Source organism: Macaca mulatta, chromosome 4 (genome assembly GCF_049350105.2).
Source record: "Macaca mulatta isolate MMU2019108-1 chromosome 4, T2T-MMU8v2.0, whole genome shotgun sequence".
NCBI lineage: Eukaryota > Metazoa > Chordata > Mammalia > Primates > Cercopithecidae > Macaca > Macaca mulatta.
This window is the reverse complement of record NC_133409.1, coordinates 34,888,744-34,916,573: the sequence shown is the minus strand read 5'-3', so window position 1 is coordinate 34,916,573 and position 27,830 is coordinate 34,888,744. Positions and strand designations below refer to the sequence as shown.

The 27,830-nt window shown below is 36.6% G+C and overlaps 1 protein-coding gene and 1 long non-coding RNA gene across 2 annotated transcripts in view; one reads left to right on the top strand and one right to left on the bottom strand.

Annotated features, from left to right (window-relative positions):
* Positions 1-1,006: 1,006 nt before the first annotated feature.
* LOC144340716 (uncharacterized) lies at positions 1,007-17,694 on the bottom strand. The gene is made up of 4 exons (XR_013416987.1): positions 17,597-17,694; positions 7,687-7,805; positions 4,526-4,574; positions 1,007-1,420 (listed from the first exon to the last, which is right to left on the bottom strand). It is a non-coding gene; the product is annotated as an uncharacterized LOC144340716 (long non-coding RNA).
* A 5,191-nt stretch (positions 17,695-22,885) lies between these two features.
* The window catches only part of TMEM244 (transmembrane protein 244), a 31,226-nt gene continuing 26,281 nt past the window's right edge, over positions 22,886-27,830 (top strand). The window contains exon 1 of the mRNA XM_078001067.1: positions 22,886-23,045. Coding sequence (XP_077857193.1) covers positions 23,013-23,045 — 33 coding nt within the window. The 5' untranslated portion in view covers positions 22,886-23,012. The remainder of the gene's footprint in view (positions 23,046-27,830) is intronic.

Genomic DNA, 27,830 nt, shown 5'->3' with positions numbered 1-27,830 from the left:
AGATAAAGATAAAATGAAGGCCTTTCTAAGTATAAAAAACTTATTTAGAAAAGGAAGCCAATTTCATCATGAAAATAAGTCATTACTGCCAGTGAAGATACTGAGCTAAATAGTGCTCAGATAGATTCAATGAAAACATTAATCCTAAGGTTTCCTACATTAGATGAATTGAAGGATCTCATATAATACATTTCTATTGCACTTATAATGAGTGTTATACTACTATTGGCAGCTAAGATTTAGTGGGTACTTACCATATGTCAGGCAAAAACTATATTACTGAGTTCTCACATGAACTCTCTGGGGTAGTTGCTATTATTATTCATGTTTTGAAGATGAAGGGACTGATACATACAGAGAAGTTAAGCAAATATCCCAAAGTTATGTGATTATTAAGTGGTAAGTAGCTGGGATTTGAATCTATAATCAGGCTCTAGAGTCAAATATCTTAACCACCATATCAACTCAACTGGGTCATATCTATATTTTAATAGTAGAATTTGCTTGTCATCAAGATAAGTGATTACATGACAAATGAAGTAACTGCAGACCAGAAAGTTTAAAGAAATGATCCCAAGTCATTCAGTTAATAGGAAAGCCACGAATGAATCCTGGTTTCCCTGTCCAATGTGTCCCTCCAAACTGCTGCCTCCCAGTTATATAATATGTTAAGAAAACCAGAAAGTAAATTCAGAAATAAAGTCTGTGGCAAAATGACCACAGGATAATGAAACATGACCAAAGTGATTTAATCATTTCGATTCTCATCGCCTGTCTAGGTCCCCTTCCCAACTCCCACTCAAAGTTTTCTATTCATCGTGGCATTTTAAGAAGCCTCAATAAATTGATCTGACTGAATTTCTTAGACACATATAATTCTGCCAGTGTCCTGAGTTACGGCCATGGAGATGACACAGTTTTAGCTCATTTGTAAATGATGTTATTAAAAGCATGTTATTGTTTGGATTGTAGATTAAGAAGGTAGGAGCCTTCTGAGCTATTCATCTGCCATCTTTTATTAATTTTTAATTAACCTAGAAATTAAACTGAATTACTTTTATGAGGATGAAAAATTGGTTTGGTAATTATCAGAATAGTCACTAGATTGCATTTGATTCTTAGGTCATGTCTTGAGTTGCTTATACAACCTTCAGAAAGTCAATAAATCTCTCTGTGATCCGCGGAGAGGAAGGAAGAGCAATGTGGTTCGGTGACCCGCCTGAGAGCCACAACTGGGCAGGGGAGCCCCCACCTCCCAGCCAAGGGAGGCAGTTGGTGCCCCTCGAGGTCAGAGGTCTCAGAAGAAAAAAGCAGGCACCCATCTTTGCCGTTCTCCAGCCTTCTTGAGTGACATCTCCAGGCACGGGAGCAAACCAGATGAATAGGGCCTGAAGTGAACCCCCAGCAAACCGCAGCAGCCCTGCAGAAGAGGAACTTGGCCATTGAAGGAAAAACAAACAGAAAGCAACAATAGCAACATCAACAACAAAAAGTCCCCACAAAAACCCCATCCAAGGATCAGCAGCCTCAAAGATCGAAACTAGACAAACACAAGAAGATTAGAAAGAATCAGCAAAAACACTGAAAACCCAAAAGGTCAGAGTGCCTCTTCTCCTCCAAATGATCATGACAACTCTCCAGCCAGGTTGCAGAACTGGCCAGAGGATGAGATGGATGAATTGACAGAAGTAGACTTCAGAAGATGGGTAATAAAAAACTCCACTGAACAAAAGGAGCATATTCTAACCCAATGCAAAGAAGCTAAGAACCTTGATAAAAGGTTAGAGTAGCTGCTAACCAGAATAACCAGTTTAGAGAGGAATATAAATGACCTGATGGAGCTGAAAAACACAGCACGAGAACTTCATGAAGCATACACAGATCGACCAAGTGGAAGAAAAGATATCAAAGTTTGAAGACCATCTGCTGAAATAAGGCATGCAGACAAGATTAGAGAAAAAATAGTGAAAAGGAATGAACAAAGCCTCCGAGAAATATGGGACTATGTGAAAAGACTGAACATACAATTGACTGGAGTACCTGAAGGACGCCGGGAGAATGGAAAAAGGCTGGAAAACACACTTCAGGATATTATCCAGGAGAACTTCCCCAACCTAGTAAGGCAGGCCAGCGTGCAAATTCAGGAAATACAGAGAACACCTCTAAGATACTCCAAGAGAAGATTAACTGCAAGACACATAATCATCAGATTCTCCAAGGTCGAAATGAAGGGAAAAATGTTAAGGGCAGCCAGAGAGAAAGGCCAGGTCACCTACAAAGGGAAGCCCATCAGACTAACAGCAGATCTCTCGGCAGAAACTCTACAAGCCAGAAGAGAGTGGGGGCCAATATTCAACATTCTTAAAGAAAAGAATTTTCAACCCAGAATTTCATATCCAGTCAAACTAAGCTTCATAAGTGAAGGAGAAATAAAATCCTTTCCAGGAAAGCAAATGCTGAGGGATTTTCTTACCACCAGGCTTGCCTTGCAAGAGCTCCTGAAGGAAACACTAAAAGTGGAAAGGAAAAACTGGTACCTGTCACTGCAAAAACAGCCTAAAATATAAAGTCCAATGACACCATGAAGAAACTGCATCAACTAATGTGCAAAATAACTAGATAGCATCATGATGACAGGCAAGTTGGATAAAGAGTCAAGACTCATTGGTGGGCTGTATTCAGGAGACCCATCTCGTAGAAAGACACACATAGACTCAAAACAAAGGGGTGGAGGAAAATTTACCAAGCAAATGGAAAGAAAAAAAAAAAAAAAAAAAGCAGGTGTTGCAATCCTGCTTTCTGACAAAAGACTTTAAACCAACAAAGATTAAAAAAAAAAAAAAAAAAAAAAAAAGGGCATTACGTAATGGTAAAGGGATCAATTCAACAAGAAGAGCTAACAATCCTAAATATGTATGCTATGTATGCACCTAATACAGGAGCACCCTGATTCATAAAAGAAGCTCTTAGAGACCTACAAAGAGACTTAGACTTCCACACAATAATAGTGGGAGTCTTTAACACCCCACTGTCAATATTAGACAGATCAACAAGACAGTAAATTAACAAGGATATTCAGGACTTGAACTCAGCTCTGGATCAAGTGGACGTAATAGACATCTACAGAACTGTTCACTCCAAATCAACAGAATACCCATTCTCCTCAATGCCACGTGGCACTTATTCTAAAAACAATCACATATTTGGAAGTAAAACACTCCTTAGCACATGCAAAAGAACTAAAATCATAACAAACAGTCTCTGAGACTACACTGAAATCAAATTAGAACTCAGGATTAAGAAACTCACTCAAAACCACACAATTACATGGAAATTGAACAACCTGCTACCAAATGACTCCTGGGTAAGTAATGAAATTAAGGCAGAAATTGGGAAATTCTTTGAAACCGGTGAGAACAAAGAGACAATGTACCAGAATCTATGGAACACAGCTAAAGCGGTGTTAAGAGGGAAGTTTATAGCATGAAATGCCCACATCAGAAAGTGGGAAAGATCTAAAATTGACACCCCAACATCACAATTAAAAGAGCTATAGAAGCAAAAGCAAACTAATCCAGAAGCTAGTGGAAGAAAAGAAATGATTAAGATCAGAGCAGACTTGAAGGAGACAGGGACACGAAAAACCCTTCAAAAAATAAATGAATCCAGGAGTTGGTTTTTCAAAAAACTTAACAAAATAGACCACTAGCTACACTAATTAAGAAGAGAGAGAAGAATCAAATAGACACAATAAAAAAATGATACAGGGGATATCACCGATGACCCTGTAGAAACACAAACTACCACCAGAGAATGCTAAAAACACCTCTACACAAATAAACTAGAAAATCTAGAAGAAATGGATAAATTCCTGGACACATACACCCTCCCAAGACTAAACCAGGAAGAAGTCAAATCCCTGAACAGACCAATAACAAGTTCTGAAATTGAGGCAATAATTAATAGCCTACCAACCAAAAAAGGCCCAGGAACAGACAGATTCACAGCTGAGTTCTACCAGAGCTACAAAGAGGAGCTGGTACCATTCCATCTGAAGCTATTCTAAACAATTGAAAAGGAGGGATTTCTCCCTAACTGGTTTTATGAAGCCAGCATCATCCTGATACCAAAACCTGGCAGAGACACAACAAAAAAAAGAAAACTACAGGCCAATAACCCTGATGAACATCAATGCAAAAATCCTCAATAAAATATTGGCAAACTGAATCCAGCAGCCCAACAAAAAACAGCCACCATATGGATCACCTGAAGTCAGGAGTTTGAGAGCAGCCTGACCAACATGGTGAAACCCTGTCTCTACTAAATATACAAAAATTAGCTGGGTGTGGTGGCGCATGCCTGTAATCCCAGCTACTCAGGAGGCTGAGGCAGGATAATTGCTTGAACCCGGGAGGCAGAGGTTACAGTGAGCCAAGATTGCGCCATTGCACTCCAGTGTGGGCAACAAGAGTAAAATGCCATCTCAAAACAAACAAACAAACAAACAAACAAAAAACCAACTTACCTATCATGATTAAGTCAGCTTCATCCCTGGGATGCAAGGCTGGTTCAACCTATGCAAATCAATAAACATAATCCATCACAAAGCAGAACCAAGACAAAAATCACATGATTATCTCAATTGATGCAGAAAAGGCCTTTGACAAAATTCAACATTCCTTCATGTTAAAAACTCTCAATAACCTAGGTATTGATAGAACATATCTCAAAATAAGAAGAACTATTTATGACAAACCCACACCCGATATCATATTAAATGGGCAAAAGTTGGAAACATTCCCTTTGAAAACCAGTATAAGACAAAGAGGCCTTCTCTCACCACACCCAGTCAACACAGTATTGGAAGTTCTGGCCAGGGCAATCAGGCAAGAGAAAGAAATAAAGGGTATTCAAATAGGAAGACAGGAAGTCAAATTGTTTCTGTTTGCATAATTCTATATTTAGAAAATCCTGTCATCTCAGCCCAAAAACTCCTTAACCTGATAACCAACTTCAGCAAAATCTCAGGATACAAAATCAATGTGCGAAAATCACCAGCATTCCTTTACACCAACAATAGACAAGTAGAGAGCCAAATCATGAGTGAACTCCCATTCACAATTGCTACAAAGAGAATAAAATACTGAGGAATACAGCAACAAGAGATATGAAGGACCTCTTCAAGGAGAAATACAAACCACTGCTCAAGGAAATAAGAGAGGACACAAACAAATGGAAAAACATTCCATGCTCATGGATAGGAAGAATCAATATCTTGAAGATGGCCATACTGCCCAAAGTAATTTATAGATTCAATGCTATTCACATCAAACTACAACTGATATTCTTCACAGAATTAAAAGAAACTACTTTAAATTTTATATGGACTCAAAAGAAGACCTCATATAGCCAAGACAATCCTAACCAAAAAGAACAAAGCTGGAGGCATCACACTACCTGACTTCAAACTATACTACAAGGCTATAGTAACCAAAACAGCATGGTACTGGTACCACAACAGACATGTAGACCAATGGAACAGTACAGAGACCTCAGAAATAACACTACATATTTACGACCATCCGATCTTTGACAAACCTGACAAAAACAAGCAATGGGGAAAGAATCTCCTGTTCAATAAATGATGCTGGGAAAACTGACTAGCCATATGCAGAAAACTGAAACTGGACTCCTTCCTTACACCTTATACAAAAATTAAGATGGATTAAAGATTTAAATGTAAAACCTCAAACCATAAAAACCCTGGAAGAAAAGCTAGGCAATACCATTCAGGACATAGGCATGGGCAAAGACTTCATGACTAAAACACCAAAAGCAATTGCAACAAAAGCCAAAATTGAGAAATGGGGTCTAATTAAATCAAAGAGTTTCTGCACATCAAAAGTAACTATCATCAGAGTGAATAGGCAACCTACAGAATGGGAGAAAATTTTTGCAATCTACCCATCTGACAAAGGTCTAATATCCAGAATTTACAAGAAACTTAAACATATGTACGAGATACAAACAACCCCATCAAAAAGTGGGCAAATATGAACAGACACTTCTCAAAAGAAGACATTTACATGGGCAAGAAACATATGAAAAAAAGCTCAACATCACCTATCACTAGAGAAATGCAAATCAAAACCACAATGAGATACCATCTCATGCCAGTCAGAATGGCAATTATTATAAAGTCAAGAAACAATAGATGCTGGCAAGGCTGTGGAGAAACAGGAATGTTTTTACCCTGTTGGTGGGAATGTAAATTAGTTCAACCATAATGGAAGACAGTATGGCAATTCCTCAAGGATCTAGAACCAGAAATATCATTTGCCCCAGCACCTCATTACTGGGTATATATCCAAAGGAATATAAATCATTCTACTATAAAGATACATGCACACATATGTTTATTGCAGCACTATTTACAATAGCAAAGTCATGTAACCAACCCAAATGCCCATCAGTGATAGGCTGGATAAAGAAAATGTGGTACATATACACCATGGAATACTATACAGCTGTAAAGAGGAATGAGATCATGTCCTTTGCAGGGATATGGATGAAGCTGGAAGTCATCATCCTCAGCAAACCAACACAGGAACAGAAAACCAAACACTGCATGTTCTCACTCATAAGTGGGAGTTGAACAGCGAGAACACATGGACACAAGGAGGGGAATAACATACACCAGGACCTGTTGGGGGTTGGGGGGTGAGGGAAGAGAATTTAGAGTACAGGTCAACAGGTGCAGCAAACCACCATGGCACAGGTTTACCTATGTAACAAACCTGCACTTCTGCACATGTATCCCGGAATTTAAAATAAAAATAAAAAATAAAATAAATCTCTCCTACTCTTAAGATAAAAATTATGAAGCTTAATTTTATCATGCTTTCTGTCATTTAGCACTGGCCAACAATTCTCCTATGTGTAATATGTTCCACTTACAAGATTACATGGAATAAGCAGAAGTCAAAGAAGCACAGTTGCACACATGTTTAGCAGGGCTTTCCCCTCTCCCAAATTCTAGGCCTCAGGCCCCATGCTTTTAAGACTTACTGAGACAAAATTGCAAGGGCTGAGATGGAAGCCTTGAAAAGAACCTCACCTTTCCTACATGGCTGGTTATCAATCAGTATAACCTTTCTAGAGGAGCATTTTCAATACACAACAAATGCCTAGAAAATGTGCAAATTACCTAGCAAATCCACTTTTGGTAATTTACTTTATTCAAATATTTATTCACAATCATAAAAGAATTCACATCACAGCATCATTTAAAATAGTAAAACAATAGCAACAATTACAACTAAGCCTGTGTGTGGTAAAAGTCTGGCAATAAGAGATTTGTTAAATAAAATGATACCTCCATAGTGTGCAGTATTCATTCTACAGCCATTTTAAATATATAATAGTTATTGACACATGGAAATGTCAATTAAAAGTTAATAAAACATGATCTCTATTTTTTTAAAAAAATTATGTTAATAGTCTAAAATTTAACAAGGATTATATCTGAGGAATGAAATTATGTGTTTATTTCTTATTCTTCTTTGTGAGTTTCCCTATTCCCCTACTTTCCCTAAACAAACTTGGCACATTTCCTGGTCTGATCTCTTTGTAAGTACTGACTTTGGATTATCATTAAATTTGGGTATTTCTTATCTCAATGCTCACCTTGGCCAGGTGCAGCTTCCACTATATTTATCTTCAGCAATGGTGACACATCCATCTCTTTCCCAGCATCAGTTTGACTGTTTTGTTTTGGTTTTGTTTGCCGTTGTTCCATCAATGTTCTGTTGGTAAGGTCAAGGGGAAGTCCTGATAAGAATCTTTTTCTCCTTTCAGTAATCCTTGAGCATGTTACTCATCACTGTGAGCTGAGCGATTAATTTATTCAAAGCAAAACTTCAGAGTAACTGACAAATAGGAGGAATCATTCTCTAATTAATTTTATAGATGCTATTTATGTTAGAATAAATAATGCCCTGGGGATAACCAGGCTTGCGAATGAACATTTACTTAAACATTGACAAAGGGAGTGATGTGTACGATTATAAGACTTTCTCCAAAGTCTCTATCTTACATAATAAATGTGCTCCCCAAAGTAATGGGGCATGAAGAAAAAAATGCGTGACCTTGCAATTGAAAAGAGAAGGAACAAAGAGCTTCTTACAAGACAAATATTCATTCTGTAATTTTCTGATTGGTAAGTTTAAATCTGACATATAAACTATGTTTAGTTAATAAACATATTAACTAAACAGTTAATGTCTTGAAAAGGGCAAGGCAAAGCTTTCTTGGAGGAAACTTTGTTTATCTGAGTAACTTCAGTTTTGTGTGGGTTTGGTTTCATGCAATTAGGTTTCACTTCCTGTAATAGATCATTATTTTTTTAACCCATGATGAAGAAAGTATGTCAGTTTATATCATAGCAATTTGAGCAAGCTAGCATAATTTAATTAATGTATCAGGTCTTATCTCACATGGGATTTTTCTGCAAAACTTCAAATTGTCCAAGAATGCCATTACTATATGCAAACATAAATATTTTCTGTTGGCACAAAACTTTCTATGTAAATTTTTCCATATTCAATTATGCTTAGCTGAATCGCCAGGCTCAAGAGTCATTATGATTGAGTTTCACGAGAACACTGGGCTGGAAGTGCAAATACAGAGCCTATGGAGTTATTTTTGGAACACCTGTCTGCATTGTGGTGTCTGAAACAGTATTATTGAATGGTTCTTTTTATAAATGTTCAATATGCTTAGTTCTGTAACAGTATCTTATTTTTTGATTCAAAAAACACTTATTTCACTGTCTTAAACAAAAACATAAAAACCAGACAGGCAGGGGAAGTCTAGATGACTTATGATTGAAGCAGCTCTATACAGAAATAAAGATGGTCCAATGCTGTGACTTCAAAGAAAATGACGAAAACAAACATTCACAAACATCTTCATGTTTGTAATAATATATTAATGCACAAAATATCAAAAACGCAAAGTCTGTTTTTTTCCCTATAGGTTTATGATAAGCTATCAAACTTCTATTTAACACATTTACTTTTACAAGCCTTCAGTGTTTAGAAGTATACACTATACAAGTACATACCTGCTGGGATTTTACCATGAAAATTTTAGTTTCAGTTTTAGTTTTAGTCTCATACTAGTGACTTGCCTTTTTATTCATATTTATATACATTTCACTTCCATTGTAAGCCATGTAATACCTTTCTAGTGGTATATTTTAATCAACATATATTTTTAAAATATTGATTTTTAAATGAATCATTTTAGTGCTGTGACATGATAGGTTTAGCAGATGAAGCACAATATGGTAACTACATTGTACTGTTTAAGCTAATTCACAGTTGTAGGAAAATGTTTGGTTATTAAAATATAACCAAGATGAGGCTGGACAGTAATAAACACTGAAATACTAGAAAACAGTGAGTGAATAAGTAATATGACTTTTCATCAGTGACCATTGATTATTTTGTTTTTAGAGACATGGAAGAAGTTGTCTTGAGTTTTAAACATTCTGGTAAATTGTAACAGTATCTATTTTAAGTCCAGTGGTAGTTTAGACTCATTTATTTCCAGATACTTCTCAAATACTTCAGGTTTGTTCAAACTCAGAAGACCTTCATCTAACATCGCCTTCCTACCATCCATTTGAAACTGTTCATGCCCTGGGGGTAAATTCTAGAGAAATGTGCAAAGTTAACCATCAAGTTATCATGGTGTCATTTTCTCTACCCTTTTTATTTTCTAAAAGTTGCGGAAGTTATTTCACGAACTGCTACTGCTCTTTCTCCTCCTCCTCCTTCTTTTAAACTGCTGGAAAGATGCACTCCCTAGTGCTAGGCAAAGCAAAACCCAGAAAGAGCTGGAAAATTCAGTGTATTCTAAACTTAGATTCCATGAAGTTTTGAGTGGGTCTAAATTTGGTAAAACCTGTTCTCTCATTTTTACTGTCGGCTTGTTTTAGATCATCTGGACTTGATTTTCAGAGAGAAGAACCTAAGGATCAAAATTCAGCGGCATAACTTATTGCCAAATCAGTACTTTAATGGGCATATGCATGTAGGATGTATGTGTTTGCATGTGTACGTGCGTGTGTGCTCATATATGCCTTTAAATAAAAGACAAGCTATACATTGAAACTAATGATTAATCAAATCAAGTTTTAAGGTTCCTACCCCCATCCCTGGTGCTGACCGTGGGTTTGCATTGGAAGGAAAAGTGGAAAGCTATAAAGAAATGGGTATAAATAGTCTAAAACTGTTTTTTAGAATTTTTTTAAGGTACCAATCAGTGTAGAGAGTTGTTTTTTCTACAATTTATTGGTCAAACTACTAATGCCTTTATTGACCTATATTACATTTGAAAAGAGGATGTCAAAATTCATACTTTTTTCACAGGTTCCTTCACAAGACCCTGTATATAGCAATTTTTCAATACATTTTAGTGAAATGAATGTTTGGATAAATGAGTCAGTGATCGATCCTGTCTTCAAAGGTATGCAGAACATTCAGTGATTAAAATAATTTCATGTTTTCCTATGAATATGCTATAATTATGCTTTTTTATTTAAAACTATACTCATGTTACTGATTGCTATAATCAATTCATTTCTCTTAACTTTTGTAATGTAAAAATCCTTGTTTGGTCCTCAGGCACCCTCTAATCATATTATCTACCCAAGATGTTAATATTTAATGATATTTGTGTTAGCCTCCAAAATGATCCCCAATGACCCACACCCTTATAGAGCCCTCTCTGGATTTAGTAGATGAATCAAGGCTGGCCCTGTGTGACGGAGAGAGTACAAAAGTGATTGTATATGGTCTCAGGGGTGCAAAGGTATTGTATTTATCACCCTGATCTGTTAGATTGCTTTCTCTGGGGGAAGACAGCCACCATACTACGAGGGCATTAAAGTGGCTCCTTGAAGAGGAAAACTGGAGCAGCTGATCAACTTCTCACACCTGTAAGGAAGGCACCTTAGAAGAGGATCCTGAAGCCCCAAAACCTTCAGATGACAGTCACCCCAATCAAAATCTGACTGTAGTCCTAAGTGAGAAATAACCAACAGTGCCCTTGAACTCCTGACCTAGAATTTATGGGCATAAAAAATCATTACTTTATGCCATCAAGCTTTCTGTAACTAGAATAATATTTAAAGGTCTTCATAGTTAGCAAATTTATGAATTAATTTTCACTTTTAAGAGAATTGAAAATCAATAGTGATTCTGAGATCAAGTACATGCTTAATTGTCCAAGAATCATCTATCAAATTTCTCTTAGAAAAATTTCTATGTTGAGTGTATTCAGTTCTGAGTCACTAAGTTCCTTGTTGGTTTTGTTACTATTTGACACTGAAAGGCTGCAAAGCAGTCAGTTCCAGGTCCAGCTTTTCTAGACTTTAACTGCTTTGGTGGATTTACTTCTTATCCCTCTCTGGAGACACGCAGACAGGGATAAGAAGTAAATTTTATAATCGATATCTGCAGCTTCTCTTGGGATTGGTGAGCTAGACCTGGTGAGTGAATAAATTAAGGGATTAACAAATAATAAGTGATAAACATATAAACCAATGAACAGATTTTAGTGCCTAATATGTGCTGGGGACTGTGTTAAGTGTTCTCACACATTATGCTCTGTGTTTCCACCCACATTACCCCTTTCTATGTATGCAGTGAGTTTTGTAGTACCTCGCATGCATTTGATCTTTCCAATTAGCCTGATATTCAGAAAAAAAGAAATCTCCTGGACAAAGGGAGTTTGTTAGCATTTGGTATCTTCCTGACATAATTTTCTCGTGAAGAATGTAATCAGCTTTTGATTTGTGTTAAAAAAAAAAAAAAATCTGAGAATTACCCATTAATCGAGAGCTTCAACTTCCTCCAAGAGCCACAAGACCCCTGCTCTCCAAGGTCTTCATTCTTTTAGAGAAAATGACACTAAACAAAAAGAAGAAAATTACTAAAGAGCAATAAGCTCTGTGCAGAGATGTAAAACAGAATGGTATGCTAGAGTCACTGAGTGGCTGTTTCAGAGGACAGATAATCTGAGATTTGAAAGAGGTGACAAAGATGAAGGGAAGGGTATCACAGGCAGAAGGAGCAGAAAGTAAAGGCCACACGAGGTGGGAAAGAGGTTGGCATACTTGGGATGCAACAAAGGCCAATAGGTGGAAGAAAAGTGTACAAAAGTGTACAATGGGCAGGAGAAGGGTGTACTTGTCAAATGAGGTCAGACAATTCAGCCATTCCAGGTAGGGAGACCTTTCTATGATAGAATAAACAATTAGAATCTTTTTTTTTTTTTTAAGCACTAAGAAGTTAATGAAGATTTTAAGCCAGTGATTTGACTTATATTTTAAACTGATTCTGGCTGCTTTGTGGTAAATGGGTATTATATGGTGGCAAAAGTAAAAGCAGAGTTGTTAGAATGGGCGCTAATCCAATGCGACTGATGCCCTTATAAGAAGAGGAAATTTGGACACACGAACAGCCACCAGGGATGTGCACACACAGAGAAAAGACCATGTGAGGACACAGAGGACTAGTAGAGTAGTATAAGGAAGAATAACGGTGGCTTGACCATGGAGATAGTAATAGAAAATGAGAGAAGCTGATATATGCAAGGTACACTTTGGAGGAAGATCCAGAGGAGCTTGATGGATTGCATGTGGTGAAGTTGTCTGCCAAACCTCAGCTCTTTTGGCTCTGTCAAATTTTCTGGCCGGCACAGCTCTGTTTATACACTCATTTTACCCTTTACTGCCCTTTCCCTTCTTATTTTGTAAAACAATAAAAATTGGAAAAATGAAAACATTGGTATTAGTGATAAAAACCATGGATTTCATAAATGTGACATCTCAAGACAAAGATGGATATCATTAGGCATTCTGAAAAACACAGTTTTTGGCTTCAATTTGTTTGTCTGTTAAATAGATCTAAAGCAGTCAACAGTGTATTCAATGTTGAGGAATGAAAGAAAACGAAAGGTTGTGTAAAATGAAGGAATGTATGGTTTCTTTAAGAAAAAGCACACTTGAAAATGTTTTTTAAATCTCTCTGGTCTGGAAATCTATCACGTTTAAGTCTGTTGAACTTTTGTACACTTTTGCTATTCTACTATTCATGTTTTCACACTTTCAAATGTATACAGTCCTTTAGTAGGCACTGTATTCCACTTAAAATAAAGGACCGTATATATCTGAATGTAGCCCATGATCCATTTATTTATCTGTTAATATATGTATGGATGTGTGTGTGTGTGTGTGTGTATATGTGTGTGTGTGTGTATATGTGTATATATATGTATATATGAATGTGTGTCCATGTATGTGTGCATGTGTGTGTGTCTTGGGCATTTTCTATGTGCTTGCATTGTAGAAATAAACCAGGTCAGACACAATACCCGCCTTAATAGGGTTTATAGTCTAGTGGGTATAAAGATAAGTAAATAGGCAATCACAATGGAAAGTGACAAGAGCTATGATGGGCAATGTGCAAGGTGCCATAGAAACACACAGGTAGATGCACTAACTAAGGCGAATGTGTTGGGTTGGGGAAGAGTATTGGAAAACACCCTGAGGGAAGTGAGTCTCAGGCTGAGGCTCAAATTTGAGCTCTGTTTGCTATGGAGCTCATCCATAAGAACTGGTTGCCTCACTAAGGTGAGAGTGCAGTCATTCATTCATTCATTCATTCATTCATTCATTCAGTAGCCACAACCTGGAGCAGCTTCTTTTCCCTCCGTAATAGGGCACATGCAGTAAATCTGGTAATGAGACAAAATTGCTCTTATTTTAAAAAACAGGCCCTGGAAAGAAAGACAATTGTTAAGGCCAAAGATGGAAGTGAAGATGAAGTAACCAGTGTAATAAATTAATGGCTTTTAGCCATAAAAATAGAAATCTATGATCTATTGAATTGTTTTACAATAGTTCCACTCTATGAGGCAACTGAGTTCCCTTGTGTGTTCTGTATGGAAATAAGTAAAAACAGATTGAAAAATTGATACAGCAAGTACCAGAGCCAGGAAAAATGTACTTGTAGGTGAGAGAGATCAATCACCATGTGTCTGAAGAGGTGCATAGACCTTCACTTGTGGTTTTGCTTTTGTTTTGTAGGAAAATAGTGTTTTACGGTGGCATTCACAAATTTGGAAATTCACAGAGGTCTCTGGACTTCCTTTCTGCCAACATGAAGGCCTATCCCCTTCAGATAGACATGATATTTTCTCTAAAGAAAAACTTGTAGAAATCAAGCATCCGTATTTTGGGTCTCTTAGCATCTTCTGAGCAAACCCATCCACTTTCCCATGCTTGTTTACCCTCTCCAAGTTCTCCTTCCCTGCAAAGACAGGATATTGTCAGAGGTAAGAAGTCCGTGAGACTGACTTTCAAATATTTTAAATGTTATTTACACAGCTAATTTAGTTTGCCCAAGTAAAAATGTGCACACCTAACAGGATCTATAAATGACTCCCCAGTTCAGCTCAGATTTCACTTAAAAACTGCTCCTATTATTAGCTTATTAGCTGGAAGTGCTTATGATAGGTTTTATGCTCAAATGAACCTTCCTTTTGAGAAGCTAGAACCCATCTGCAAAGTAAAAAACAGTGAATTCACTTACCCAGGGTCAAGAGCAAATTTGGGGTAAGTTGAGGTTTCTGATATTCTTGCTTATGTCCATGGTATGTCTAAATTTTAGATTCCTGGATTAAAACTACAAAGATTATCATACATATCCAACCCTATAAAAGCTCTCACCATGCATTCCATTCCTCTTCTTTACCTTCCTTTTCAACTAAACACTGAAAAGTGACTATTTAGAAAATCTCTTTGTAACTACTTTCTAAGCTATTACATGAATATAGTTATTGAATAGGATCCTGTATGAATAGGATGCTAGTTTTTGATCCACCAGAAAAAAGGCATGGGAAAAATCGTTAAACTAAGATCTTTGCTAGTGCTGAACAATATTTAGTACAATAAAAACAATAGAACTGAGATTTTTTTAAAATACATGTTTTCCTCATATATCATTTTGTTAAAACCTTTTAAAAGCTTTTAAAGCAGCTTGAAGCTTACTTTTACTTGCTAAAGCACCAAGATTAGTATAAACCTGGCTTTGTCTTACCTGATACTAGAAGTCCCAGAAGGCCTTGCTGTAGCGTGGTCACACCCTAAGAGTGATATGATATAGACATGCTGTGTACTAAAACAAACAAAAGAGCCTAATAATGCATACACGTAAGCGTCACTACGTGTTTTTCTTAAAGTGACATTTTAGTTATTGTTGTTTATTTTAGTTTCATTTAGGTTGAGGGGAAATAAAACGGCCAGCAAATGAAGCATTCTCTCCACAACATCAGGTTGTACTCCTGCTGTATCTTTGGGCACTGAGCATTTCTTTGTAGTCTGTGAAACTAATGCCAATGTTTGATTTATATTTGTGCGCAAATGCCCTCAGCCCAATCCCTTAGAAAACTAATGCTTATCTGTGAAGCTTGGTAGTTGCTGTACAAGCAGTATTCCATGTCTTCATTAAATTATAATTAGGTGACTTTTATTTCTTTTTTTAGTTTAGTGCAGTTTGTAAAAATGAAAAAAAAAAAAAAATTGGCACAGTTTTGCATCCACCCAAGAACCTCAGATAATTTCTCAAATGTTTTTGGTTCAGTAAAATCCCAAATGCATCTTGCCAAGTGCCCTTTTCTCCATGACTTCCAAATCCATGCAAATTTCAGGGAAAATTTAATCCGTATGTTTCTGATTCATTCACTCTTAACTCATCATATTGTTGTCTTCAAAAAACAATTTTATGTCCAAGAAACCCTACGGGCATGTTTTATATATACATATATATACATATAATCTGGCTTTAGTCAAATTTTTCCCCAGTTGGAGCCTGGAAGCTGTACATTTTCAAGTATTAAGGATTGCTTGAACTTTCCCCCAACTTCATTTTAACTTCAAATCATTCTGGTAAGAGGTAAGTTCCAATCAGGATACAGAGAATGTAAAATGGCTGAACATTTCTGCCAGCAGCTGCCTTGCCAGAACCAAGGCTGATACAATGAGCTCGAGCCTGCTAAACAAAGTCAGTTTGCCCCTTAATCACCTTCCGTGCTCTGGAGTCTCAGGCGAACTCCCCTCCACTGCGTCATCCTTTAAAAAGTTAGGTTCAGGGATCTGAACCCGCCATTTTGTAAAAAGTGTAAGCTCAGACACGTCTGAGCCCTTTGGGAACAATGTAGTATCACTTTGTAACCATTATTTTTGAAGGGTTGAGGGGAGCCTTTGTACAAATGGTATAGTCTGCATCTACCACAATATTGTTTGTTTAGTTTTCCAAACATCATTTTAGGGTCATCAAATCACATAACACAGGACTTTAGTTTTCATGAAAAAAAAAAAAAAAAAAAAAAAAAAAAAGGCCAGAATACATAAAGATACTGAACACATTAACAAGTAAATAACAAATACATGTTTATGCATTGGCTTCTAGTTGAAGCAGTCTGGTTGGCATTTTCTCAAGGGAGTTATTTAAATTTTAAATGGAACAACATCTCATTTAGATTTCTACAAATATGCTAGGGCACAGAAGTAATTTATATGTACATGAAACTCTTCACTTAAGCACCTGGGTACTTGACAATAATTAAAATACAAAGTAGACTTATTAACTTTTCCTTTTAAATATCCACCTTTTTGCATCTTTGCAGAGAGTGAGAAGAAATTTCTAGAGTAGATTGTCAAGTACCTAGTCTTTTTTCCCCAATATCACATAATGCCTGATTGCAATTCCCTCCTGGTTCTCTTTCTGTTGCATTCTTCAAAAGCTATGCTCTGATCTTCCCTTATACACTCACTGTCTATTTTCAGAATGTTTTTATTTCTTAAACTTTCAGCCCCTTTTACTCCCAACTGCCAGAGAATAAACATTCATTTCACTTCAATATGAGCATATAATTAAGGAAACAGTTGATGGAAGGTATCAAAATCATAGAAAGTGCTGTAAGTCAGAAATTTCCGTGACAAAATTTCAACAACAGCCTGGGTATAGATACTTCTCATACTTATGTCGTTGGCCCAGACCTCCATCCTCACCTTCAACCATCATGAATTGTCTTAGAGGACATAATTTAAATAAGTGCTTCTCAAAATATGGTACTCAGAAGTGCAAACACTAGGTCCACCCAAGACCTATTGAATTAGAAACTCTGGTTTGAGGCCCTTCTATCTGTATTGTAACAAGTCCTCCAAGTGATTCTGATGCCCACTGATGTATGAACTGACCCTGAAAGTTAATGTGTTGAATCCCACAGTTTGCTTTTCATTGCCTGTTTTCATAACCTATTCTTATCAATAGCATTGTAATCCCCTTAATTTATTGGCATTAAAATCTTGACTTTATTTTTGTTCTTCTTTGTTCCCCCTTCCTCAGTTTCTCATCAAGAAGGCTGTTATTTCCAAGGTGTTCTAAAAAATCTAACTATTCTCAATTATTCTAGGCCCCAAAATCAAACTTCAAGCCTTTTCAATAAGCCAATATATACTCACTTTGTCGTCTCTTCTCCTATATTGCTGTTAAAATAATTTTTCACATCTGCTGATTTTGTCTTTCATGCTGCTGCTCAAGAACAGTGCTGTTTTATTTTGAACCAAAATACAACGCTCCTTTTGTCCTTTGAGGCCTTCACCAATCAACATTCCACCCCTGCATTAGTCTTATTTCTCATTCTCTAGCAAAGCAGATCTCATTGCCTTGTTCTCACTTCCTTTGTACTTTATATTTCTCTTATCCGAATGCCCCCTCTCTCCTTCTCTCCACTCTATTTTATTTTCCTATTGAAGATACAACTCATATTCTTTGAATTAGGGCTCTAACTTCATCTTTCGTATTTATTTTTACTATGTGATCACTGTATTGAATTGCTCTAACTTGTATGTTTCTTTCCCAATGTGAATTCAAGTTGATACAATGTATATCTCCAGATCTTTTCTATATCCTCTTAAAGATGATCCTTTATTCCGTACTACCTATGATAAGATGCAGCACATAGTCAACTGGCTTAAAAGTAAGTAAAATGAGATACCAAAACTCAAGTGTCCACATTTGCAGTCATTGGTAAACCTGGTTTAGGTTTATGGGAGGCAGCATGGAGACTACTATCTATCTAATAACAGTTTGAATATTCATAACTAGTCATCCATGCCAACTCTTTTATGATGCCGTGCCATTCATTACCATACGGGGCACTCCTCCTTATTGTGCCTTTATCTTTCAAGACACAATTTACTGTTCAACAAATATGAAGCAGTGAAATCAGTGTGTGCTCGTGTGTATACATGTATCTTTGCCTTAACATGGGCCTAAACCTAAATTCCATGAAGGCTGTAAACAGAAAAAAAATTACCCCACTTTTGACCATTATTTTCATGGCTCCCTGAAATAAAATAGAGTCTGTTTATTCTTAATGTTTTTATGATTTAGTGATATCCTATAGAATAATTCAATTTCACAAAGGCAGTGAACAATAGATGTGGTAGAAGGGCCTGAAGGGAAGAAATGGGTTAGAGAGAATCAGTAAAACTAAAAATATAACACCATCAGACTTCCAAAGCAAAGCCAGCTATAATGGAGCAGAAAGCATCAGGGGAAATCTCTTATTTCATTCTGGCACTGAGGGCAAAGAAATTTTACTTTTTAATTTCTTGGGGACAAATTGACTTTGTCAACACAGCATTTTTATTTTTACCACATCATTTAAAATTGTATTTACAGTTTTAAAAGAAAAACTTTAGAAAAATTAAATTTAGCAGAGTTTATTTGAGGAAAGAATTATTCATCTATTGGGCAGCCCTCAGAACCAGGAGAGGTTCAGAGAGCTCCACTCAACATGGGGAGGCAATATTAGGAAAAGGAAATGACATACAGAAACAGCTTGATTGGCTACAGTTCAGTATTTGCCTGATATAGACACTCTCTGATTGGTTGACAGTCTGTGATTGGCCAAAGCTCAGCTGCTGTGATTGGCTGAGGCTCAGCAACTCCTTATAAGAATATGCTCTTAAATTAGGCTGCAGTTTGTTATGTGCAGAGGCTGCTTTAGGCCAAATTTAATTTAATTTAGCAAGAGTTCTATTATCAATGCCAATCTGTAGATTCTTATAATTAAATCTGTATTTGTCTAGTACTCCTTTTGTGAATCCAAAAATCTAAAAATCCGTGGAAACTATTTTTATTATCCTTGGGTGACAGAATATTACCAGACCTTAATGAATTTGGTGATGAAACCAAATTGACAAAATTATTTAATTTTCATTTATCCCACTTCTGGCAAATATTTATACATTTTGCTGCTCAAACAATGTTTGGATACAGAGGGAAGTTCTGGACTACTTGGACATGTGATATACTATATGGATCCTATTATTTGACTAAAATTCAAAATTTTCTGAAATTGGAAGCCTGTCTGGCCCTAACGATTTGCAATTAGTAATTGTGGATGTGAGCTCATTTTCTCTTTTGATTTTATCAAGGAGAAATTCTAAATTATGTGCTACAATCTTGAAAATGTTTCTTTAGTACCTTGAAGTTTTTGAATGCCTCTATCATGAAGGAAGTAGCTGAGTCAGATTTTTAACAAACAAAGGAGAACTCTGGATACAAATTACACAAAAGGACTGAAAATAATTTAAAACATGATGAAATATGAAGGAGCACAATTCAGAACTCAAGAATGTGAAGAGTTGTATGTATTTTATTCTTTATCATAAGTATGTGCTGAATGAATATATGTATACACTATATATATGCACACACATATACATATAAAATGTACACATGTAAATATTGCATCAGTCTAATGACAGACTTGGAAATCAGAATTGTAGTTGCTGAATGTGTATGCGCATGCCTCATGCCTTTCTCTCACAATAGATCACAGTAGCAATTCAAAAAATGATGCATAAATCCAGTGTGGTGACTCTGATGAAAAAAAAAATGCTTATTATAGATGTAAATACCCATATACACATAATCTCTACCCATCAGACTACTGGCCTTCCAATTTTTTTCCAATGTAATTATAGAAAATTAGTACTTTTCAGTATTTTATCCAGTAGAGTTGCTGGAGTATTGGTTCCCAATGTATGGTGCCAACTTCCTGAGCGATAGTTTTTGGGTGGTTATTGTTTACCTGAGTAATTCAGAAGGCATCTGAGTTGTACACAAAGCAGCCTGTGTTGGGAGTAGAGTGAGTCAGGCACAAGTCCTCTGCTTTATGCTGTGCTCTGACTCCCAGGAAGTTCCACTTGCCCTTTTTTTTTTTTTTTAATTTTTTTTATTTTGTTTGTTTGCTTGTTTTTTGAGACGGAATCCCTCATTGTCACCAGGGCTGGAGTACAATGGCGTGATCTCGGCTCACTGCAACCTCTGCCTTCCGGTTTAAACGATTCTCCTGCCTAAGCCTCCCGAGGAGTTGGGATTACAGGCGCCCGCCACCTTGCCCAGCTAATTATTTTGTATTTTTAGTACAGACAGCATTTCACTATGTTGGCCAGGCTGGTCTTGAACTCCTGACCTTGTGATCCACCAACCTCGGCCTCCCAAAGTGGGAGGATTACAGGCATGAGCCACCGCGCCTGGCCTCCGCCTGCCCTCTTTAAGGAGAAAATCTGGGTCATCACTGTTACAAACAGGGCAGGGCATGGGATTTGGACAATCAGCATTTACTTAGGGTCCACCATGTGCTGAGATCTGAAGACGACACTGGGAGCTGTTTCAGTGTTACTAGCAGACAGAAAAGTCTTTTTCTGCAAGAACTCACAATATAAGCAGAGAACAGGGCAACCCCATATTAAAGGAATTATCTAAGGTATATGAATAAAAGAGCATTGATAGTGTTATTAATATACATTATGAATGTCAAATTCAATAACATATTCAGATGAAAACTATCAAGGCCTGGACTTGCTGAAGGCACTCTTTTCACCTTTGCTTTTGGTATGCAGGTAGGTATTGCAGAATCTTCTCTTTATAGAGGTTAAGAAGATGCTGTAACGGAAAAAGGATTACAGGGCACAGCTAAGTTCCCATCTAAAGTTGGTGCCACAGCAAAGGAATCAATCAACAAAGTGAAGACACCAACCTGCAGAATGGGAAAAAAGTACTCAAACACTATCCATCTGACAAGGGGCTAACAATCAGAATATATAAGGAGCTCAAACAACTCTACAGGAAAAAATCTAATAATAGGATTTTAAAATGCTCAAAATATCTGATAGACATTTATCAGAAGACATACAAATGGTAAACGGGTATGTGAGAACTGCTCAACATCACTGATCATCAGAGAAATGCAAATTAAAACTACAAAGTAATATGACTTCACCCCAGTTAAAATAGCTTTTATCCCAAAACAGGCAATAACAAGTGCTGGTGAGGAGGTGAAGAAAAGGAAACCCTCAGACACTGTTGGTGGGAATGTAAATTAGTACAGCCACTATGGAGAACAGTTTGGAAGTTCCTCAAAGGAGCAAAAATAGGACTGCCATATGATCCAGCAATCCCACTGCTGAGTCTATACCCCAAAGAATGGAAATCAGTCTATCGAAGAGGTATCTGCATGTCCATGTATATTGCAGCATGTTTCACAATATCCTAGATTAAGAAACAACATAAGTGTCCATCAACAGACAAGTGGATAAAGAAATGTGGTACAGGTGCAGAATAGAATTCAGTCAATGGAAAGAATGAGATCCTGTCATTTGCAACAATATGGATGGAACTGGAGGTCCTTATGTTAAGTGAAATAAATCAGGCACAGAAAGACAAATTTCGTATGTCCCCACTTATTTGTGGGAGCTAGAATTGAAAACAATTGAACTCATGGAGATGGAAAGCAGAAGAATGGTTACCAGAGGCTGGGAAGGGCAGTGGGAGGAAAGGGGGAGTGTGGGGATGGTTAATGCATACAAAAAAGAGTTAGAGAGAATGTATAAGATCTAGTATTTGATAGCACAACAGAGTGACTATAGTCAATAATAATTTAATTGTACATTTGAAAATAACTAAAAGGGTATAATTGGATTGTTTGTAACACAAAGGATAAATGCTTGAAGTGATGGAAATCCCACTGACCTTGATGCGATCATTACATATTCAATGCCTATATCAAAATATATCATATACCCCATAAATACTATGGGTATATTACTGTATTACTATGTAATCACAGCAATTAAAAATAAAAAAATAATAATAATAGAGTTGGTGCCAGTAAAAAGATGAGAGAATGGATTGTAAATGAAGGATTGGTTCTGGAGCCTCAGGACTCAGAGAGACACAGAGCTCCAATACTGCCTCCTGGCAGTTTCTGGAAAACATTCCACCCACTGTACTGTGGCCATTATTTTAGAGTATGGGAATCCTTTTGTTTCCTAACAAAAAGTCATAATTTTTACATTTCTTTGTCATGATGTGAAAGGAACTGATGATTTCTTTCTCAGAACTCTGTGGCCCTTGTGAGTGAAACAGAGAGGACAGGCCATGCTTCAACATGAATGCAGCAGCATCCTTTGGAAACAATCTCAAGACCTAACTGAAAACCAATGTTTCTAATTTAAGTATGAGACAGTAATTACTCATACAGCCAGAGAGGATTCCAAGTCCCTGCCTATTTGCAGCACTATCTAAAAACAATCAACTCATCTTTCAAATCTGACCAAACTACAAATGGTATGAGAACTCCGTCGTTTAATAAGGATGTTCATTTTGGCACTCAGCAGCTTACGCATGGCTCGCAGATGGCATCTGTCTCATTTTGCGTAATCCAATCATCCTGCACTACTGCGTCTCACACTTAGTCTCCAGGAGTAATTGAAAAGCTCACGGTGACAATTGTGTCTTCTTCCAGATGTCATCGCTATAAGGAGTGGGGCTTTCATCACCTCCTTGACGTAGGATGTGTACATGGCTCTCCAGGTCAGAGTTGCTCCAAGCAAGGTAAAGAGAAATTACTTCTTTGCATTGCCTTTCAGTGGCTGCCTAGCACTGGTGTAAATGAATATGTTCTATAAATGGCCTCTCTGTCAGTGGGCAACTTGTTTCACTTTTGGCTGGGTACCATACAGAAAACATTCTGCTGCACGGCTTGTATCTTGTGGTAATAGGGCAATATAAAGGCACCCATGCCCAAGAAAGGATTCTAAAACATGTAAATAGTGGCTGTTTAGAAGGCACCATTTTATTCAGAGGTGAGCTCTCTGGTGTTAACACCTGCACGTCTGCTATCGTTTTCTGAAATCATGACAGTTTGTTCTCAATCTTTTTTTCTTTCTTTCTTTCTTTTTTTTTTTTTTACAGGGAGTGGTTTTTATTTTTGTAACTTCTAAAGGGTGTGCAAAATTTTAAAGGCAAAGTTTTGAAACATTTCAAGCTGTAGGTTTGTTAGTTTCTTTTTCCCCCCAGGCTAGTGTTAATAGTTGTGTTTTACTTCAGTGTAAAAATACCCCTTAAAAAAAAATCAAAGAATCTAAAACAAGGAAATATGCAAAGCCTCAAAGCAGCTGTGTAAATTCACACAGGCTTTAGGCCTATAACGAGCCAGGCTTAAGGGAATGATAGTGGAAATCAGATTTTTACTTAAAAATTAAATTACAATTATGAATGAGTGCTACATTCATTTTAGTAAAATATCAGCACCGTGTGTATTTCCTCAAGCTTTTTCTTTACACTGCCATCATTACCACATATGTCATCAGTGAGTAATGTTGAGCATGACAACAGCTAAGAAAAATTTTCAAGGTCAGTAAAAACATTATTTCAGGAAAAATATTTATTAAAAACTTATTTTTAAGGGGTTTTTAAATTTCATAATTTATGTATAGATTTGGGATTGAACTAGCAATAATAACTTCTGCTGAAGAGATAAAAATTAAAAGATAAAATCCTTTCTCTTAAGTAGCTTACACAAAGAATGGGGGTTCTATATTTAGTCGGGGCTTACACACACACACACACACACACACACACACACACACACACACATTGCAGGGAAAATATCCAGATAGTTGCTGCAGTTCCTCACTATCTTAGAATTATCTGAGCTTCATGTGTAGAATTACAGCCTTAGAACATTAGAATAATAGTGAATATGTTTGAAACAGACAGGTTGTTGACTATCTGGACTCTCATTATACATCCCTATAAGTTATGAGTTAACTCTTCTTTTAAGTGCTTGTTCACTGTCAGTATTATCAGCACAATAATTACCGATATGCTCATAAATTAATAGTAATAGCAAAAGTGACCATCTAGAGAGAACTCGAATACTCAACAAACATTTATTGAGTGCATGCAATGTGCCAGGCATTGGGCTAATTAAATCCCCCCTATCTCTACACTTTAAACGAGAGAAAAGCTGACTCAAGGGAAAGAGTCATGGCCAAAGGCCATTTAACTAACTTGCTGTCTGGGAAAATCGCACAAGAACTGGGAAGAAAGTCCAAGTCTGAGGACTGCTAAATTGTTCAGAATACAATGTATTCTACTCCTGTAGACGACATGTTTCCTAACTATGTTAAACTAATGTAAACTTTCCTCTGTAAAACAAATGTTGTAAAAATCTCAGAAGCACAACACATGCCTGCATATCCTCAGGGCTGTTCACCTGAACTGGAGAATTTCATTCATTCAGGCAATTTCAGAGGGAACTACTTATCGGTAGGATGGATCCTTTGCTGTGATTCTTCAGGTGAGAGAGTCATATCTCATGATTTCTCCAGGAATTGTCCAGAGAACTACAATGCAGGCTTTCCCATGGGGAGAAGAAAGAGAGAAAGTATTATCTATTGAGCACATACAGTACTTAATGTTAAGAATTGTACACATGTTCGGAATACAAATCCCTTATGAAACTTTACCTATAGACGAGTAGAACGAAACTCAGAAAGTAAGCAGCCAATGTTACACACCTGCCAGTCATTCAGATCACTGGGGGAGAAACTCCAGCATATCTGACTTAGAGTCCACATACTTTATTAATAGACTATGGTTCCGGCCAGGTGCGGGGGCTCATGCCTGTAATCCCAGCACTTTGGGAGGCCAAGCCAGACAGATCACTTTAGGTCAGGAGTTCAATACCAGCCTGGTCAACATGGTGAAACCCCATCTCTACTAAAAATACAAAAATTACCTGGCTGTGGTGGTGCACACCTGTAGTCCCAGCTACTCAGGGAGGCTGAGGCAAGAGAATCCCTTGAAGCCAGGAGGCAGAGGTTACAGTGAGCTGAGATTGTGTCACTGTACTCCAGCCTGGGTGACAGAGCAAGACTCTGTTTCAAAAAGAAAAAAAAGACTATGGTTCCTACTATAGTGGTCTTGTCTTCCATTATTTCTTTCCTTCCATCCATGATTATTATTCAAAATATATTTAATGAATACCTATGAAAGCCTGACCCGTATTTTGGGGGCTGAAGAATTAAATGTGATCAAATCAGTGTCTGTCTTTTAGAGACTGGAGAAAGAAATGTATACCTCCAAAAGTAGGTATGCTACAATGCAAGCATGATCAGATCTATAAGACAAATGTAATATTATGGAAGCAATAAAAGAAAATAGAGATTGATTCTGTCCTGAAGTGAGGGGTGGAGTGAGAAGATGGTATATGAGCCAGACCTAGTGAATATAGTTACTTGCTCTGTAAAGAAGAGTGAAACTATTGTAGGCAATGGGAACATTCTGCTTTGCAAAATCACACAAGGGCTTCCAGTTTCCATAGAATAAATGGAGAAGGCTATAACAGAAGAACTAGGCCTAGATTTCTCAAAAGAATTCTCCTAAGTCTTCAAAGATCACATACTCCCAATGCTACTTAAATCATTTTTGAGTATAGAAAAACAAGAAAAGCCACAAGGAAGTTTTATGAAATAAGAAATATATTGTCACCTAAACTATATAAGATAGTACAAAAAAAATTATAGATCAATCTCACTTATGAATACAGAAGTAAAAATCTAAACATATTAGCAAACAGAACCCAAGAACTCATCATAAAAATAAAACGTCATGACCAAGTGACATTATTCCAAAAACATAAGGATGGTTCAATATTAGGTAATCTACTAACGTAATTTAGATGTTCATAAATCTAAGCAGAAAATCATATGATCATCTTCACTCATCTTCATAGATGCTAAAACTGCCTTTGACAAAAATTGGCAATCGTTCCTGAACCATTCCTGATTAAAATACTGAATAAAATAAGAACTTATGATTTTGTCTGATCAGATATATAACTGAAATATATATATATATAACCACACATGCACACACACATTGCAGTCCTAAAGCTGGTATATTACTTAATGGAGAATACTAGCGGCATTTACAGAAAGGCCAAGAACAAGGCAAGAATGTCCACTAACTCCACTACTATCTAAACATATGTTAGGGTCAGGCGCAGTGGCTCATGTCTATAATCCCAACACTTTGGGAGGCTGAGGTGGGTAGATCACCTGAGGTCAGCAGTTCCAGACCAGCCTGGCCAACATGACAAAACCCCATCTCTACTAAAAATACAAAAAATTAGCCGGGCGTGGTGGCATGTGCCTGTAATCCCAGCTACTTGGGAGGCTAGGGCAGGAGAATTGCTTAAACCTGGGAGATGGAGGGTGTGGTGAGCCAAGATCTCACCATTGCACTCCAGTCTGGGCGATAGAGCTAGACTCCATCTCAAAAAAAAAAAAATTTTATATATATATATATGTATATAATATATATATATTTGTATATATGTATTTATATATATATTTTATATATATAAAATATATGTTAGAGATACTATTCCATTCAATCAGATCAGAACAAATGAAAGAGCCATGATAATTAAAATAGAAGTAAAACTATCTCTATTTACAGTTGATATCATAGTATATATGGAAAATCCAAAACAACAATGAAAACACTAACACAATTTTAAAAATCAGTAAGGTAATAGACTATTAAAATACAAAAATCAGAAGCCTTTCTATAAACAAACAATAGCTAGTTAGATAATATAACAGAAGAGGAAACTTCAGTTGTATTAGTAGCAAAAAGAATTTATTTAATCATAAGCTTAACAGGAAGTGTGTAAAATCTATATGAGAAAAAAATTAACATACTCCTGAAAAATACAAAAGTGGACTTGAATAAGTTTGGAAGTTTTTCTTGTTTTTGAATGGTACTCATAAACATAATAAAGCTATCATTTATTCCCATCTTAATAAGTTTGGCATAATCTCAATAAAAATAACAAAGTTGTTTTTATGGAGCTAGTCAAGTAGATTTTGAAGTTTATATGAAAAAATAAAAATAGTTATGAGAACCCTAAAGAAAAGAAAAAGGAGAGGTGACTAGCCTTACTAGATATTTTTAAGCAGTTTTATTGAGGAATAAATTAATATACAAAAAGTGTACTTATTTAATGTATACAAGTTTATACATTTGAACATTTGCAACACCTGTGAGACCATCACCATAATTAAGATAATAGACATATTTATCACCTCCACAAGTTTCCTTGTAAATGTTATAAAGTTTCCTTGTGCTCCTTTGATGGTTTCCTGTGTGTGCATGCGTGTGTGGTAAGAACACTTAATGCAAGCTCTATCCTTTTAACAAATGCCTTGCCAGATTTTAAAACATACTATAAAGCTTCTATAATTAAAACAGTGTGGTATTGATTCATCAGTAGATAGTTCAATGGAGGCGAATAGAAAGTTCACAAATAGACAAACGTGTATATGA